Source organism: Rhea pennata, chromosome 17, assembly GCF_028389875.1.
Source record: "Rhea pennata isolate bPtePen1 chromosome 17, bPtePen1.pri, whole genome shotgun sequence".
Taxonomy (NCBI): domain Eukaryota; kingdom Metazoa; phylum Chordata; class Aves; order Rheiformes; family Rheidae; genus Rhea; species Rhea pennata.
Window position 1 is genome coordinate 13634080 of NC_084679.1, and position 18688 is coordinate 13652767.

General features: G+C 49.0%; 1 protein-coding gene and 1 long non-coding RNA gene across 5 annotated transcripts in view; one reads left to right on the top strand and one right to left on the bottom strand.

The window, feature by feature from the left end:
* The window catches only part of TBX5 (T-box transcription factor 5), a 74068-nt gene that overhangs the window by 23236 nt on the left and 32144 nt on the right, over positions 1-18688 (bottom strand). For 3 of the 4 annotated variants that reach the window (XM_062590539.1, XM_062590538.1, XM_062590536.1), the window contains exons 2-6: positions 17204-17379; positions 15233-15327; positions 12090-12209; positions 11173-11320; positions 8400-8552 (exon numbers count right to left, since the gene is read on the bottom strand). In XM_062590539.1, the coding sequence (XP_062446523.1) occupies positions 8400-8552; positions 11173-11320; positions 12090-12209; positions 15233-15327; positions 17204-17350 (663 nt within the window). In that variant the 5' untranslated portion in view covers positions 17351-17379. Of the gene's footprint in view, positions 1-8399; positions 8553-11172; positions 11321-12089; positions 12210-15232; positions 15328-17203; positions 17380-17535; positions 17554-18688 lie in introns of those variants that run through there. The other variant, XM_062590537.1, reaches the window with a different exon arrangement.
* LOC134148454 (uncharacterized) lies at positions 16435-18231 on the top strand. Its single transcript, XR_009960214.1, has 3 exons — positions 16435-16601; positions 16846-17038; positions 17837-18231. It is a non-coding gene; the product is annotated as an uncharacterized LOC134148454 (long non-coding RNA).

An 18688-nucleotide genomic window follows, 5' to 3' on the forward strand; every position in this document is an offset into this window, starting at 1 on the left:
ATTAAGGGGTACTAGCTTTCTTACCTGGTTAGCTACCCTTGGTGTCTGAAGTTTGCTGGGATGAATGCTCCACTCAGACACCCAATATTGGTGCTCCTACATCATCTAAATTGAAAAGCTGAATATCTGGGGTAGAGAACCTACCCAAAGCAATGCTTAAAGATGTGCAGTCTTTTCCTTTGCATACCTCTCCTGAGGACTTGGTCGAGTAAATTTTCTCAAGTCAGGATTTGATGTTTAAGCAAATGTGATTTGGAGATCCTACCTGTGGACCAGGACCATCCCCAAACACACTTCTCCAGGTGCTGATCTTGTAAAAACTCACTCTACCACTTCCAAATTTGTTGCAAAGCTTTGGATGGCTTTATACAGCAGGACTTAAACTAGATCAGGTGCAATCTATCTGCACTGCCCTGAGTGTCAGTCTCACACCAGCTGCTCCCCCAGGGCTGACATGGCAGTGCAAAGCCAGCACAAGCTCTCTGTTGTGTGCCTTGACTCACTCAACAGAAACACAGCCCTGAGCACACTCTGGTATGAAACAACTCTGTCTGTGGCGCACAGGCTGCCAAACAGGGAACCACAGCCTTGGAGCAAGAGGAGAGAATTAGTCTCCATAGAAGGTCCTTTACCACCCTTCAGCTTTCTTTGAAGACTCAAGCAGAACAGGTAGCAGTTCCCTTTCATCCCTTCTTTCATAACTGCCTAGCAATCAGACTACTCAGCCAGGAGTCAGCAGAGCCACTTCCACTTGCCCAGAAAGGGATACAGCCCTGTATATGCCATTAGAGGACTTTACACGCTCACAGCATTTTATGGGGAAACACTATCCTTCCTTCCTACCGAAACTGGGCCAACGGGAAGGAAAGAGCTCAAGATTAATGGCAGGAGGACAGGGAGAGGTTCATGTTCACCAAGTTAAGCACACACAACTGGACCCACCTCTTTGCCAAAATACAAAGAGAAAATTCTGGCTCTGCTAGTGTCAACAGCAAAACCCTCCAGGTATCTGCACTACTAGATATTAAAAAAAAAAAAAAAAAAAAAAAAAAAAGACACTGGTTTATTTGCTCTTTTTACCTAACTTAGCCCCAAATCTCACACAGAGATCGCATCACCCAGACCCTTGCTCCCATGGGCATTCTCATTAAACCAGAACCTAATTTAGTACATAAACACAGCACTGTTTTTTTTTTTTTTTTTTTTTTTTGATTTTTTTTTTTGGTCACACATTTCACATTTCAAAGAGAAGGGTGGAAAGAACTGTTTGGTCCAATTTGCCATTTGAGCTGTTCTCTAGCAGCAAAACAGGGATGCATTTTATAATTAAAAAACTGGAATAATTAGACAACCAGCTGTGTATTTTGCAAAGAGAAAAACTTTCAGTTTCCACCAGAGAGGTAGCGGCACTTATACAATGAGTCAAAGGCACTATTCAATATTCTGAATGTTTATTCTATTTAACTTGCATTCTAAAACACACTAAATGCATGCGTTATCCTCACTTGCCGAACTCAATGGCAATATTTGCTTGCACAAGTGAAGTCCTCCACTGAGCGAGTGCTGGCACCAAAATACAAGCGTACAAGGCCCAGATTCACTCCAGCCTAATTGTAGACATTTTAACCAAGGCGCCTGCATTTGGAACCTAATCTCCCAGTGTTCCTCCTAGAATCAGTGGAGGGAGACAGGAACTGCCAAAGGGCACCTTGGCTCTGAGATAGGTAGGCTTGCCTTCAGAGGTCCCCACCTCCCTTCATTCACTGTAGAGAGAGCCTTCAGCAACCAGGTCCCTAATCTAAGTACTTCAGTTAAACGCCTTGTTTGAGGCAGGCTGAATTAAGCCTTTAATCGCCCCCAAAATGTCAGATAAAATATCTGTTAAGACCTTGAGCTTGTAAATACTTTGCTTTATGAACAGAAAAGTGTCTTAACTTTCATTGGGAACACCCTTATAAACATTATTAACCTAGGGCTTTTTTCTACCAACACATAAGTGAAGCACAATTGACTACAGCTGCCTTAAAATTAGGGCTATGCTAGACTGTAGGTATCTGGAAACCAATGACTACAGTAGGTCTTAAAGCAGGTCTCAGCTCCTTGGTGTGTTTCAGATGGATTTCACCAGGAGCTTTCAGACCAAAGTTTCCTTAGATGAGGCTCTAGTGCCAGTCATAGTATCAGCCCTCGCACAGGGCCGAGAGAGTCCAAGTTGGACTTAACAAAAAATACACAGTAAAAAAGTAAAGAAAGAAAACTGGTGAATCTCTGCTTTAGAAGACAGCCAGGGGAAAATATTTTGTTTGGCTGATTTTCTTCTGACTTGAAAGCTATTTCAGAGGTGGAAAAGCAAACGAACGGGTGGAAATTACCTTCTTCTGGATCAACTTTGCCATAGCAAAACTCAGTTTAATTGACTGTAACTCATTACAGGAGGAGGGAGGGAGAAGAAAAATCTGTCAGAAAGTCAAATGATAAATACATCATTAAAAATAAAAATAAAAAAATACCTCCTCCTACAAGATCATTAAGACAGAATGCCCAGGGCTAAATTATATACCATAGATACAATAAAACTCTAGGGCCTCATTTTTTTCTTTGTAACTGAAAGAAACTGATGGCAAAGTTAGCTTCTGAATATTGATTTTTAAAGCTGATGCAGACTCTTCTAAGATGGGAGTTTTCCAGAATGAAGCCTTACAGACTCACATTTTTCACTTCTTGTCTGACCTATGGGTTCATCTTCACTTTAATGGGAAGCGACAGTTCCCAATGAAATCTCAGCACAGCTCCTCTGCACTCTTTTCTCTGGGCTAACTGACCACAAAGCAGTTCTGCTGAGACATTTCCAAAGGCATCTTTAAATCCAGCATGATAAAATTTAGTTTTTCATCTAGTTCATTCAAGGAAATACACTTTCTTTACTTTTTTACATAGCCATGAAGTTATACGCATATGTGTGTCTATGAGTTTATGCATATTGTTATGGCCAGTGTCAAAATAACCATTTAGTATTATATTTGTCAAACACTTGTTATAATAAGATTTTTTTATAATTTCTTATAACTCTACTAAATTTTGTTAGGGATGAAATGTTCCACATCGGGTATCTGCCCCAAGCTCGCTCACTTATTTTGCTGTCAGCCAGACTGGTCCCATGTTTTTAGAGCACTACAGCTAAGGGAAAATACACCATTCTGATCCCCTCAAAAAGGCTAAGACACCCTTTCCCAACTGTTCTAAAGGCCAGGCATTTCGGAAATGACTCTCCAGTTTTTGCAAGGAAGGGGCCTTTGTTTCTCAGACCTTGTCTGGTGACAATCTGTCCCACTTTGAAAAGTTAAAAGCCTGAAGAAGGAAAAAAAAAAGAAAAAAAAATCATGATTATGGTCACCCTATTTAGCAATGTAGAGGCTGTGGTCATTCCAACCTGAGCGAACCCAGCTAAAACTCACAGAGCTGTGGGGATTTGTGTTGTCCACACCCTGCAGATGACCATGGCCTTGCTCTGCATGACAGAGATAGGCCAGGAGTTTCCCTATCATTGCTGCAGCCAGCTTTTCTGGGAGTAACTAGTAGGCTGGACGTGAAAGCACAGAGCCTTTTTCTTCTAGTTCTTGCATACACCAGATGCAAACTGAGTCAGCCTGGAGGAGGAAGCCAAACCAGAGCAGTGGGAAGGAAAGAAATAGATGAGGACAAGGTGCCTGCTGAGGCTACCTCCATCAGGCTGGGCCAAATAGACCAGCCGGATGAGAAGCTGGGACTAAGCCAAAGAAAGAGGGGGCTGCTGGCAGAAAGGGAGAAGACGCTGAACCTAGAAGCCAATGAAGGAAATGGGAAGGACTGAGAGCCAGTGGCTGGTCAGATTTAGCGGTATGAGACAGAAGGGCTCATTGAAGAGGCTGTTGGCTGGACTGGGAGGCAAGGACCGAGATCAAGAAGAGACAGATCTTACACAGTACTGAGGGAGGGAGCGGGGGAGAAATGGGAGAAGGTGGGTCAGGAGACGGGAAGGAGCAAGACTAGAGCAAGCCACTGAGGAGATATGGAATTTAGGCAGAGCCTGAGAAGGGGACCTAGGGCCAAAATGGGCCAAGGCACTCCGCAAACAGGCTGAGCACCCCATCGGGGAGACAGGGACAAGACAGGAGAACAGGGGAGAAGAGAAACAGGACTGGCTCAGAAACGACAGGACTGGCTCAGAAACAGCATTGTAAAGCACACTAGGCCACTTGAAGGAAGCACTTGCCCACCAAAGCCTGGAAAGGGACTAAATATTTGACAGCAAAGACCTATGAAACCCCTGGCGAGGGCTGGTAAGAAGAGAAGAGCTCACTGTACTGCCAGATACTGTGGTCCCAGAGCAGCCAAGGACTGTGCGAGAGCCAGAAATCCTAGCGATGAAGAGGAGCTACACAGTCACACGTCACTTAAACCCAAGGAGTCCTGCCTCATTCGGTGTTTGGGGCACGCTGCCTCAGAGAGGAACCAGCCTCGAGTGACAAAGGAGGCTGTTCCTTCTTGCTGCAGAGGTGGGAAGCCACGGTGCGAATGATGCACAGGCGGGGCAGGGAGAGTCTGGGGGACAAAGCAGTTCAGTGCAGCTTTGGAGGACTGGGTTGGGTCCAGTCTCTGCCACCAAGGCATTCCTGTGGGACGCCAGCTAGGCCACCACGTTTGTGGCTTCAACCATGCTGAAGCAATGGATGCTTCTACCTGCAACTGAAATCAAGAATGGAGCTCTCAAAGCAACACCCCCTGAGACCAAGGATCTGCTCACCCCTGGCAGCAGCTAAGCTTAAATAACCTTGAGCAATACCTTTAAGCAAAAGGCCTTTTCACCTGCTGAGCACCCCTCAGCACATGTCCGGAGTGAGGAATCACATGTTCCTTAGGTAATAAAAGGCCACGCTGCATGGATGGGAAAGCAGCACAAATATTTTTCCAAATATTGGCAGATCACATCAGGGATCTTAACTTGGCCGTCTTAACAGTGCCCTTTTAATACAGGAGTCTTTTTAGGAGTGGAATGCAGGGGCAATATATACATATGCAGAAAGCCCACCAAGAATGTTTCTCTATGTACACTGGCTATCTAGGAATAGGTCAGCTAGGCCCTTCTCTCATAACTATGGTGCACGTAACACTTCTGGGTGCATATAGCATTCTGGCTAGGACTAATGTTTCCTTAAAAAAAAATTGGGCTACCAAGAACGTTAAATAACTTAGAAAAAAATCAGTATAAAACCGGATATCCTAAGGGGGGGGAGAACAAATATAAAGCCCAAGTCCAGCTAACAGGGAAAGAAGGTTGTAAAAATTAATGAGAATAATTGTTGTGAATTCTTGCTTTTGAAAGAACCCTCATGAGGGCAGAACCTTAATTATTTCTGTCTATTAGGGTTCATTTCCTGGTCCTAAGCAGAGAGCTAGTACCTAATAAATACAAGCTAGTAACACAATGATTTATGCTATAGCAAAATGGTACTTAACTGCAGGGGAAGGTAATATTTGGGAATCAACCTGATTGCAAGCACCCATTGTGTAAATGGCAAGGAAATGAAATGTGCATGTGACCTATTTTAACACCTCAGTATTCCTGGGGTGTTTTTTCAGGGCTGCAAGGGGGAAGATATGTGGTCGACCAAGCTGCTGACAACTGCACTGAAAACTTTACAAAAACTTTCTTCGTGGCTTAACCCTCCTTTAGGGGAATAGGAGATCCCAGAGTGCTAAATATCTTTTCAGGCTGTCTAAAATACCAGGGGAAATAAGCACAAACCCTGTATTGGGATTGCAGCTGTGCTATTGAAATAAATTGACTGATCTGAAATCAGTCGGGTCTTTCTGTAAGCTGTGTAAGCATAGACTCAAATACAGTTATGGCAAGTCATACAATTAATACTGTAATTCACTTACAACATAATTCTTGAAACCTGAAGCACATTCACACGTATACTCATTTGTACCTGTATAGGTATGTGTGTATAAAATATGTAGGTGTATAAAAACTGTGTCTGATTGTGTGGATAGGAGGGTTTACAGGAAGGGTGTTCTACAGGAGATAGGTGGAAGTGAGAGAAAAAAGGCCATAAATGGGAATGCATAGGTAGCACATGGACAAAGAGATGTGGGGATGGACGGGCAGACCAACCTCAGAGAGCTAGATACAGACAGACATAGACTGCTGCGACGGCGTTGATTTATGGCAACTGGAAATATATTCTGAAAATGCTTTGCACAAACAACATCTCAGCTGCGAAAGCTGAGCTTGGTTTCTGCCTGTGGAAAAGACCACACTTGCGACTTTACTCAGCTGAGCGATGTTACCCCTTCTCCCCACCCAGTGCCTGGAACGGCATCAGCTGCGCACAGCCTCAGCCTGGTTATTATTCTTCTACTGCACTGGGGCAAGCTACAAATTTTATTCCCTTCCCTGGAGGGAGATGCCATTTAGGGTAGATCATTCCCTGGTTTATTTTTATAGCTCTATCTTTCTCAATTGGGTCTTTATCTTGGGGCTACAGCCACTCTTTATTTGTTCCCCAAACGATTCAGCACAGCAAGGAGCACAGTGCGTGTGTCAGAGGGGAGGGACATGAGCGTGTGTAAAACGTGTAGGGGTGTGTGTAAAATATGTAGTGGTGCCTGCGTGCGTGTGCATGTGTCTGTTGGGATGCGAGCCTGTGCGTGTCTGTAGGGATTCGTGCATTTGTCAGTGTGTATGCTTTGACAGAGATGGATACGCAGCTGTCATTCCTTATCAACCAGATGTTGTTGATTTACAATCAAATATTCCTGCTCCTCCTAATATGGCAGTTTTCCCAAACTACTGTACTTACATGGTTTTGCTTTCCTTTGTTTTATTTGCATGATTTCTTTTCTTTACAAAACAGCCCCATTTTTCTTCAAAGGAAAGCAGTTAAATGCAGGTCTGTTCTCTCATAGGGAAATACACTTAAAGCAAGCAAGCAAGCAATGTGTCCTGTTTTATTAGCTCTCAGTTCTATTAATATTATATTATTTCTCCGAATCCATCAAGCAAAAGTCAAAGTTGATTTTACAGCATCCACAGTGGAGTTATAATTTAAGGCATAATTTGGCGAGGACTCAATTTGGATTCAGTTTGCTTGTCCTGGTCGTGCCAACAGCTCCTATTTTAAAGGGCAGGGAGGTATTTTCTTTTCTCCTTAGTTACGGTGAAACACTCTTTCTCTTCCAGCCTACCTCTGCTGCATGGGTCTCTTGCCAGCTGATGGACAAGGGAAGTGGAACCATTTCATGAAGGTTTAGGAGCTTCCCAGTTACATCTCCAGGAAAGCATCCAGGATCCATCTGGAGTGTTAAATGACCTTTCTCCGTTTGAAACTAAGCGCCTGCTTTCTCTCTTTGAAGCACAATGGGGCCATCCTACCTACTCGTAAGTACAATCAAAAGCCCCGATCCCTAAACGGTTAGGGAAGGGATTTATCCGTTTCCAAAGGTCTGAAAATTCCCTTCAGGGAGACGGGGGGGGGGGGGGGGGTAAATGCCATCGCTAAGTGCAGCCCTTAAGTACCGTCCCTCTCCTCTCTTTCAGCTCCCTCTCAGCCTCCCCCGGCTCGTGGTGCAGGGACTTTCCAGGATGGGAAGCCAAAGCGGAGCCAGGGGAGGGGACACGCGTGGGGCAGCGGCCCTGCGGCACGGACGTTCCCTGTGGAAAGGGGACGAGAAGCAGCGAGCTGCTCCCCTTGCCCCAGCAGCGCCGCCGGCGCATCCCGTGGCGTGGGAGCCCACGCGTGTCTGCACACCCACCCGGCCTGCGGCACAGCCGGGGGCACTCAGGAAAAAAAAAACACTTTGGGGGGTGTTTTCTTTTTATTTTGTTTTGCTTGGGCAGGCTTTGATATGATTTCAGGCGCAGAGCCTCCCTTCCTTCCAGCCTCCAGCTGCCAACCCCGCAGCTCCCAGCCTATTTCCACGCAGATTCGCCTGCAAAACTTGTCAGAAAGGAATCGTTCCCCAAACAAAAGGACTAAGCGAAGCCAGACTGGGTTATCAGGGACCCGACTGCGGAGGGGAGCGCTGGGGCTCCCTTCTCCAACGCCAGATTACAAGCCTTTGACCGATGGGGGGAAAGAAGATAAAGCCAACTTCCTTGGTTGGTCGTCTCATCTCTGAGCAAACCATCCTGTTGAACTCATTCCCCCTTGGCTCGCGTTAAGCCCCTTCTTTAGACACTTTGTCTGAGTCGCCAGGAATAACAGAGGGGACGGGACAAAACCCGAGAGACAAGGAGGGCATGTGGTGAGGGGAAAAGAAAGGAAAAGAGGAGCCAAGCACCTCAAAAGAAGTTGTGCAAGGAGGGAAGGAGAGGAAGCATGACCTGTCAGAGCAGAGGCCGGCCCAGTCCTTACCTTGTGGTTTTGGTAGGAGGTGACGGCGATGAAGGCGGTCTCCGGGAAGACATGGGTGCAAAAGGCGGTGTTCTTGGACCCGAAGCCGTTGTTCTCGTCCGCTTTCACGATGTGGAGCCGGGGCTGGTACTTGTGCATGGAGTTCAGGATGATCTGGGGGACGGGGAGAAGGAAAGGACACCCCGTGGGAATAGAGGGGTCACAGCGCGGCGCCCTCATCCCGGCCCGGTGAAGAGGCGCTGGGAAGAGGAGGAGGAGGAAGAGGCCAGGAACCCGGCAGTGCTCCCGCAAAAAACAAACAAAAAAAAAACAAAACAAAAAAAAAAAAAAAAAAAAAAAAAGCTTCCTCCTCTTCAGCGCTCCCCCAGGAGGGCTGCTTTAGGTGCTGGGGTGGGGGGACACGTTTGCCAAGAGAAGCAAGCTCTCGCCTGCCGAGAAGCCCGCCGGCCGGGCAGTGCTTGGGGACTCAGCAGCTCTCCCTGCCTGCCTCGCTGCGAGGGGAAAGCGGCTCCTCACCTGCCGGCCCGGCGCTGCTGCCCTCCGGACACCTCCACCGCCACCCCCGGAGCTGCCCCTCCGTGTTCGTGGCCCGAGCCTGCAGCTCGTGGGCACCCTCCACTTTCACAGGCTGCTCCCCAGCTCCCCCCAGGCGCCTCAGTCCCCCAAAATGGCAAAACACGCGAAGGAGGGAGTGGGGCGAAGGACATGGAAGGACTTTGTCCCTCAGCGTGCCATCCTCCAGCCACCCGCAAAGTTGGGGGGGGGGGAGAGAAGCGCTGCTTTTCGAGATAAAAAGCCATCCCCCCCCCCCCCTTTCGTCCCAAACTCGGGTTAATCTCCGGGGAAGGTGGCGGTGATGGTGGCCGGAGCGGGGGGGCCGCTCCGCGCTGATAATGACTGCTAGACCCTGGCGACAGCGAGACGCAGCCTGTCCCGCCAGCGCTGCGCCATCCCGGGCCCGGGAAGCCAGCGGGACTCGCAAGCCTCTGCCATCCCGGGGGTTTAGGCAAATTGCTTTGACATCCGGGTAAGTCGTAGACATCAACGGTGAACGATCTAATGGGTTTTAATTTCATTACGGCGACTCTAATTGAGAGCCTACTGGTGCAGTTCCTCCTCTGAAGTCCCTATTGTCTCACAGCGCCTTAGGTTTGTTTAAAGAGCCTTTTCCCGAGAGCCGCCTGCTCCCAGCGGGGGCCCGGCTGGCCCCTTCCCCCAGGCCGGCTCCTCGCAGGCTCCCCTGCTTCACCCCCACCACCACCCCCGGGAGAAAGGGAAAAAAAAAAAAAAAAAAAAAAAAAGGCGCTTCGGGATGGGAAAGTTGCGCCAGCCGAGTTTGCAGCGGAGGCTCCGCTTTCCCCACCCATTTCCTGGTGGACTGGGGAATGTCCTGATCCCTGGAAAGCAGAGTTTGCCAAACCACTTTCCCCCCCCAAGTCCACAGGCAAAGCCCAAGCCCCAAGCTGGCGGCGGGAAGGAGGGCTCGTAAAAGGATGCTCAGCCACTGAGGTGCTCTGGGGGCTCCTCCGGCCCCCCTCCCCCCGGGGCGCTGCTGTCCCGGGCAGTCTCCCATTAGCCTCAATCCGTTATTAGCGACCACGTGGGCAAAGATTTAATAGCACGAGATTTACCATTAAAAAAAATGGAAAAAAACAAAATTGAAGTGTTGAAATGAGACTGAAGGAAAATATGCTCTTGGAAATGGGAGATCTGGATTTGCATACCCGCTTAAGTAATTATATATCTATATGTGTATATATAAATATATATATATAAATATATTACACATACACGCTCATATATATTCTCTCAGAGAAAAAACACATCTTTGGAGACCTTCGAAGGAGGGCTGTTTCTGGCTGCAGAATTCACACAAGCTTTCGCGGCCCCATGGGTCTTACAAAGATCTTTTTATGTCCAGGAAGCTCTAGTGGGACTTCATTATTTTATTGTTTAATTATTATTGCGGTTTTTTTTTCTTTTTTTGGCTCGAAGGATCCACGTGGTTTTAGGTCCTATTTCCTTGAATAATTATGCCTGATTGATTTTACCTGTTAGTCAAATTCGCTGAGGCAGCGAGCAGTTTTAAAACTGCAAGTCTCCCCATGAGGTTAAAGCCAGGTAGCTAAATAATCAATTAAACCTGGCGCGTTTCGCTCGCTTTCGGACTACGGGCTTTGGTTTCTCTAATCAATTCCGAAGCATTGCTCTGAAATAGCCAGTTTTCAAGGTTTGTTCTTCCTTTTTGGGGGGGCAGGAGTGTGTGTTGGGGCGGGGGGAGAGTCTTCACTGAGGTTCATCCCACCTTCGAAGGGAAGAAAATAACACCTCACCGACGCAACAGATTTTGGCAAGGGGGTGTCATTGTCACGACCTTGGTGGCACTGCAAGAGCTGCACTTCGGGGCAAAACATGTCCCGAGGGGGGCGGCAGGGCAGGGTGGGCTCTATCGGCCACAAGGCCACTCGTGGGTGCGAGGCGAGCCCTGAGACAGCCCGAGGCTCCCTTGCGCGTGGGAGAGGCCGCATGAGGCCGCAAACACGTGTGGGCCGGGCTCCGCGCCCCGCTCACGCGGGTCGCTCCGCACCCAACTCTCTGCAGACCCCGGCCCGCTGGATTTGTCCGATTTCCTGGGATTCTGCCCTAAAAGCAAACTCAACCTCGAAGTTTGGGAACTCCCTGCCCCTTCCCCCGTGGCGTTGAGCGCACGGCCGCTCATTGGGGCTAAGGGAGCGGCACGTCGAGCATCGCCCCTTCCCGCCCGGGTACTTACATGCCCGAAGGGGTCGAGGTGGTTGTTGGTGAGCTTGAGTTTTTGGAAGGAAACCAGCTGCCTCATCCAGTGGGCGCCCGTGGCGGGGGAGTCGGGGTGGACGTACAGCCGGCCGGGCATGGCCGGCTCTGCCTTCCCTGTCACCGACCTGCGGGAAGGACACAGGGCCGCTGAGCTGGCCGCGGCGAGCCCTCCCGGACCCCCCGCCCCTCCCCCAATACAGCGCTGCACCCCCGGCACCCCTTCTCCCGAACTATCTATTCCTTTAGCCCTTCCACGGCCTCCTCCTCTCCATCCATCCCCCTCTAGCCGATTATCCCGTCGGCCTTAATGTACCCACTCATCTCCGTTCATATGGTCCCCTATACCACGGAGTCCCCCATATCTGAGAGCCAGGGAAATGCTTTAGGAGAAGACGACATTTACGAACACACACACTGCTCGGAGAGTTAATCGAGATCTTTGGCACATTTCCCGTCGGAGATCGCTCTCTCCGTTTCCCCGTTTAACCCCATCCTTCCCCCTCCCTAATTACTGAGATCGAGCCAGGAGCAAAGAAAAGACTGTGCAGCAATCCCTAAACATTTTCTTTCCTGGCGATATAATTAAACTGTTGGGTCCACAATAGCCAATAATCTAATGGTCAAACAGGATTATAGTTATCTTTAGCTAATCACAATAGATTTTTCTCCTTCCTTTTTATGCGTTTCTCGCCCAAAGAATCTGCGTGGCAGCCGGGAACCATCTTGGGATACTCAGGTGAAGCCTCTGCAGCTGTGCTTATTCGTCTTTGCAGCCGAATAAGAGGATGAGCCGCCTATTTAAAAGTATCTTTCAACCTATTTTGCCTAGATTTGGCTAGTTGAGAAAGCCCGGTCCAAAGCTCCTCTCCCACCCCTTCCCCCATGTGTGCATACCATTTATTATCTGCAAATTTGTATCTGTGGTCATCCGCTGGTACAATATCCATCAACAGTATGTACTTAGTTTTTGGATTAAGTCCAGTGACCTTCACTTTGTAACTGGGGAACATACGCCTATAAAAAAAATAAAAATAAAGTACATAAATATAAATACAGAGAAGAGAAAGTTTCCGAAAGTGCCTGCGTGTGTGTCTGTTTGCAAGAAGGCGAAAAGGGGTTCATTAAAGAGAAATGCAACGCCGCACGCTTGGATGTTTCTCCCCAAAACGCTCGGGCATACGCAGAATGCAACTATCCCTTAGCGGTGCCGCTGGGACTGCTTGGGAGTTGTTTGACTGCCGTTGGGTATCACTCCCTTGCTCTTGGTCCTATCTGAGGCAAAACAGGTGATTTATCAAGGGAGAATCATAGTTTTGGGGCTGGCGAGTTTATTTGCTTACTTACTTGTGTGTCTCTTTATCTGTTCCTGTTTTTTTAATTATTATTTATTTCGCCAATATTTCGATTCTCCCTTGCTTTAACAACTCTGGTCTTACGAACTTCTAGGAGTAAGTTACATTCCTATGCACATAAACCACCAGAGCAGTAAGGGATATTTGCCAAAAAAAGGTAAAAAATATAGGGATATATCAACTTAAAATACATATTTTCTAAAAAAAAAAAAAAAAAAAAAAAAAAAAAAAAAAATCCTTGCCATGTGCATCAACGATTCCATGTGTACAGACAGGAAATAATATACACTCAGGTGTTACATCCAAACTATGTGCATTCATCTGTGCGCACAGAGACATCAGCAAACACACCTGACAAATACTTGGAAACGTTCAAATACACACTGAAGAGAGGAGCTTTTCGAAATATTTTCCATTACTGCAAGTCAGTGACTTAAAACACTGATGTTATTTTAGCTTGAGCTTTCCAAATATTTAAAAATAAAGCAGATGAAAATGTATCCCTTGACTTAAAACACGTATAAATAAAAACCGCTCACCTCTAAAAATACTGCACTCTTCTGAAAGGCTTGGTCTCTTATCTTTGAGATATGGCTTTCTTTCTTTTTTTTAATATATATATTTTTATTTGGATGCAAAAAGCTGGGGGAAAAGCTAGTAACGAATAAAGTCGGGGGTTAGCGCTGAAATTCTGAGGAAGAAATCAAATCCCACCTGAACAATGGTCTGTAACTATACCGAAAACACCTGATCAGCAAGAAGAGGAACACGGATTTCAACAATAAACCTGAAGAACTATATAAATAAGTAAAACTACTCCGTACTCAGCCTGGCGAGACGTGTGCACTCTTCCCCAAAGACACTGCACTGTAAACGTCTACTTTACTGCTGTGCAGATGAGGTTTCTATCCACTGCAAGGTGTTTTATGTCTCCCTTCAAGCGCTGCTTTCTGTGAACTTTGCATTTTCGCGAAGTCCCTCCACCCGCAGCTCTCCGAGCGGAGCCGGCGCGGCAACCACGTCCCGGCACCGCGCTGCGGGGCTCTCGGGGTGGGAGGCTTTCGGCAGGACCCTGAATTTCATCAGCTTCCCTCCGTGCAAACAGTTTTCCCTAATGCCTCTCCAACACTGCTGTTTATATCGCTTCCCGTTTTATGCAATACCCGCCTTTAAAAATCGATCTTTTCAGCGGCAGATGAGTTCAAAGCGAAGGCGAGCCGCAAGACGGATCTATCTGCAAAACTTTACAGTCAGCTCTATTTTTTCCCCTCCCTCTTCAAGCAAATTTTGGAAGACCACGACAAATGCCAGATGACAGAACAAAATGAAAGTTTGACTCTGCCTTGTTCATTGAGCCTTTGCAAGCTAAAACTACTATTATTTCTGTGCGTGGCGATTTCCCCGCTTCCTCTGATGAGTCCTTGGGTAGTGGCAGGTATGCTGTTTGATTTTAAAAATCCCAGCGGAAAGAACCTTTCCCGGGTTGCCCCGAGTTTACTGATGGGACTTGAGAGACTGTTTTATTGAATCTTGCTAGCTTAGACAATCTTCTGTTTAAGAGTCCTCCAACACATTAATATTAAAGATAATGTTAAATCGCCTTAAATGCACTCAGAAGCGTATGCCTCCACGTATAAATATCTATGGATCACATTTACTAAGCCAGTTATGGAATCGATTACGCTCAGCTCCAATAAAGTTGGATTTGCAAGGCTGCATGTTTTTCTACGCACCCACGGAGACAAACACACACACGCAGAAAAGCGTATCTGGTCACAGTAAGATAGCCATGCTATTTATTTGCAGATACATCTATCTGTATCTAACGAGCTAAACTATCAGTATATAAACAGTAGCTTAGAACCACGTATATTTTAATGGGGTAGTGTGGGTGTTCTGGATATATTCGCCTCAATGTGCACGTAATAAGCAAGAAACCTCCAGAAAGAGGGGAAGGAGTCACAAAAAAAAAAAAAAAAAAAAAAAAAAAAATCACAATAGGGTAAAGCTGCTCTTTTAATTAAAAGTAATAGTAACGAAATCGCCCAGTGAACTACTCTAAACAAGGTTAGATTTCGGCCAAGTGGTTGCAACTAGCGTTTGCCTGGAAAACTTCCAGCGGCCTGAAACTGGGATTAACGATCCAACTGTTCTGGTTAAGAAAGAAGCCAGAAGAAACAGTTTATTCTGACCCTATCCGCCCAGGGAGGGCTGCCACCCGGCCGCCCCACAGCCCCCTGCCGCCACCAGCCCCGCGGGGCCGCGCGGGAGCGGCGCCACCCGCGGAGGGAGCCGCGGCCCGTGGGCGAGCACTCCCAAAGGACGTGAGCGAACCTGCGTCCGCGAAGTAGGGGACAGCGCCTCTGTTTGCACCTTGGGTACGTGTGCAGCCACGCACAGGCCCCCCCCCCCCCCCCCAGCGGCTTACACACCGCTGTAGACACACACTTGCGGCACTTCCCCACGCGTGTCTCCAGGCAAGCAGTCGGTAAACGCGCGCTCAGGGACATTCGGGCACAAATGCGCAGCCAGTTGCACACATACGCGAAAGCCTCCCAACGAGCACCCGCAGGAAGGAATGAGGACAGATTCAGACACACAGACACAAAGAGAGACGCGGAGCGCGTGGGTTGCCTTCCTCGGAAGAGGAGGCTCCGCTCCCCATCGCTTAGGTCTGTCTCTTACCTTCCAGCCTTTGTTATAATCATCTCAGTCCCCACTTCGTGAAATTTCAGCCACAACTCCCGCTCGTGCAAAAACACTTTTATCCCCTCCATGCCCTGCAAAGGAGGAAGGCAAAAAAAATCGTGAGCTCCTCGCAGAGCCCTGCCGCAGCAGGGCCAGTGGCCCCGGGCCGGCGTCCAGGGCTTGGACGCTTCCCGGAGAAAACCTGCTGTCTTCACAGGGGTTTTGCAAAGCTGGGCACGGGAGGGGATTTGAGGCCAGGGCCTTCGACACCTAGCCAAGGGGACTCTGGTGTAGGATCCTGAGGGCCTCGGTGCTGCTCCCTGGGAGGGAAGCGGTCGGGGCCACCCAGCCCGTCCTGGGCCGGCTCCAGCCCCTATGGTCCCCAGCCCGACCCGCCGCTGGGAGAAATACCCTTCTGCTTCGGGCCAGATCCTCAGCTGGTTTCAGGAGCCAGCTGCAGGAGATTTACACCCTTCTGATGAATGATTTATACTTGCCGACTCTCCTACTTCTGTAGGATGGAGGAACAAATGGGTCCCATGCACAGGCGTTAATGGAAGTGATCGTTGCTGCCCCGCGTACGATAACTTTATTAAATCTCCAACAAGGACCCCAGTAAGTGGCTGATCTCCTAGCGGGACCCTGTCGGCGACGATCGTGCAGGGGAAGTCCTGTCACGACGCAGTCCTGACGATAGCGCAGCTAGCGCCTGCATTCCTCGAAACTTCCCCAAACGGCACCCGCAATAACAAAGCCAACCACCCCTACCCGCAAAGCCCCAAACATATTCCTCATCAGAGCCCCTGACCGAACACTGAGCTAAAATCCTCCTCCGAAATGCGTCGCGGCTCGGTTTCCAAATCCGCACGGCTCCCTCGGTTCGGCTGCGTGCCCACGCCACGCGCGAAAACACCGACACACACGCTGCGCCTCGCGCGCCGTGGGCATGCCCCCACCTGCAGGGACACCGCGGGGGCTCTCCCTAGCACCGACTCGATTTTCCTCCTGAGTATTTACCTGCGAGGAAATAAGCGGGGCGCTCCGGAGAGGCGGCGCCCCACGCTCCGCAGCCGCGGAAAAGCCTCTCTGCGCCCCCGCGCCGCGGCCGCTCCGCGCTGCGGAGCGCCGCGACCGGAGCCGGGCTGGGAGCGGCGGCGGCGGCCGTCCGACCCGCCGGCGCCCTGGCCTGCTTTCCTCGGCAGCGGCCGGGGCCTGCCGCGTGGGAGCCCACGCGTGTCCCCGAGGAACATGCTACACCTTGGGGCGGGATGCGGCTGTGCGGCTGGAAAGCGGGGGAGCCCCCCACACCCCTGGGGGCTGAGAGAGCGGCCGGGCCCCTCCGCGTGCGTGGCGGCCGTGCGCTTAGGTACGTGCAGAGGAGCCCACGCGTGACACGCCGTTGCCGTCAGGCCGCTCCGCGTATGCGGAGCTGTGTGGAGCTGTGTGCGCGAGCGGCGTTGCAAGTATTTGTGTGTGCATGCGTACGCCTATGTGTACAGTGTGTGTACAGCGTGGGCACATATTTAGATGTTACATAGACATGCACGGGCGTCCGTAACGGTGGAGATAAATATACATACGCGAATGCGGCTGTGTGTGTTTGTGCGCAGCGGTGCCTACGCCTGTGTTCGTACATCTGAGTGTCTCCCGCTGGGGAAATGTGCACCTATCTCCAGTATTTTGAGTGCGTGCATTTCCGCGCACCCCACCACACACGCTTACAGCATTTACCAGCACGCTGAGGAGCGAACACCACTGTGAATAATATTAAAGCAGGAATAGGACTACAGCTTGGGTAAACAGGTAAGAAAGAGTTTTCAATCCCGTGGGGCCTAAAATGATTCATCCCTGCCAGTAGCAGGAACAGGAACATAGCTGAGCACATATTGGAGGGGAAAAAAATCCAGAGAAGGGGGGAAAAAAGCGAAAAGGAAAGGAAGAGGAGCGTATTTGTGCCCTGGTCCTTACCTGCTGGGTGAAGGCTGCCTGGGGAGAGGTGGGGGACTTGCTGGTGGCCCCCAGTGGAGTGTCCTGCTTGGTTTCAGCCTGCAGCTCTTTGGACTCCGAGTCAGCCGGCGTGGTTGGAAGCCCAAAGCCTTCCTCGGTATCCGCCATGTTACGAGCTTCCTTCGCTGAATCCCCCACTGCAGGCACACATCGGGGAGAGAGCAGAGATAAGAGACACATAAGTCAAAGCTGACGTTTAATAAAATATATATACATATGCCCGAGAGAGAAGGAGCCCTGGATGCGGCTGCTGAGGCAGCCTGTCCAACAAGCCTTCTCTGCCGGCAACTCACTTCCAGCCGCCTGGGGAGGGAACAAGGCCCTTTAACTTTTGGTGAGGGAGAAATAAAGACTTTTATTTATTATCGCTGCCCGCAAGGGATGATAGGATTTGGGGTGGGGGAGGGGAGAGGGGAGGCGGTATTATTAAATGCATCTTTTGCAAAAGGTAAACAGCATATTTCGGCTGCCCTCCCGGGAAGCCGTGAGCGAGGTCTGTCTGGCAGGACGGAGGGAGGTGGGCACCGAGGTGCTGCGCTGGGGTAACCTGGTCGTGGACAGAGCAACTCATCACATAAATGACATTTTTTTTAGGTGCAGCGTCCGGGACGGATGGCAAAGCCTTCGCTGAGCTTTGACCGCTTCCAGAGCAGCGGGCCGAGACCGGGCTCACCGCAGCCGAGGTGGCTTAAAACATCCCCATTCCATCGAGGGAGGTGGGAACTTTCACCTCCCAGTTAAAACAGGCAAACGCTAGTGACACGTGATGGAGATTATATAACCTCACTTTCAAAGAAAATTAAACTTCTCGCTGGCAACTTGCACCCCCGCGAAGGGCGACATTTCTGCAAGAGAAGCGTTTTCTCTCCCCCCTCATCCCCGCCCCGCAGACAGCTGGAAGTTGCTTGTAAAGCAGCGTTGGATGGACGAGACGAAAATTTTTTTAAAAGTGCAAATAAATCAGTCAGTCGAGATATTGTGCAAGGTAACGTGCAGCACGAGTTTGTGAGCGTGGTTTGCATTGAGGTTGAAGTGAACTGAGCCATAACATTAGAGTAAAACTGCAGTAGCCAAGAAAATAATCTTAAAAATATAACGCGGGGCTTTCATCTAATGCAAGAAACAACAGTGAGTTTTGAAGACACTATTTTAATGTAGTTTTACAAGCTCTTTAGTCTATCAGGAATAGTAAAAGTTTCCAAACGGCAAAATACGATAAAAGCAATTGAATTATCTATTGTTTTTTTGTTCTTAAGCAGTTTAGAGTTTTAGTAGCTTAAAAAAATCTCTCCTGCATGTTTCAAAGAAGGGGATTCATTTTTGAAAGGCCAACCATATGGAGACAATATTGTTTTTAAGTACTTGTGATTGTTCTGAAATGAGTTCTCCCTTATCCCTGCAACAACATTTAAAAGCCATTCTTAAAAAAAATGTAAAAAAGACGAT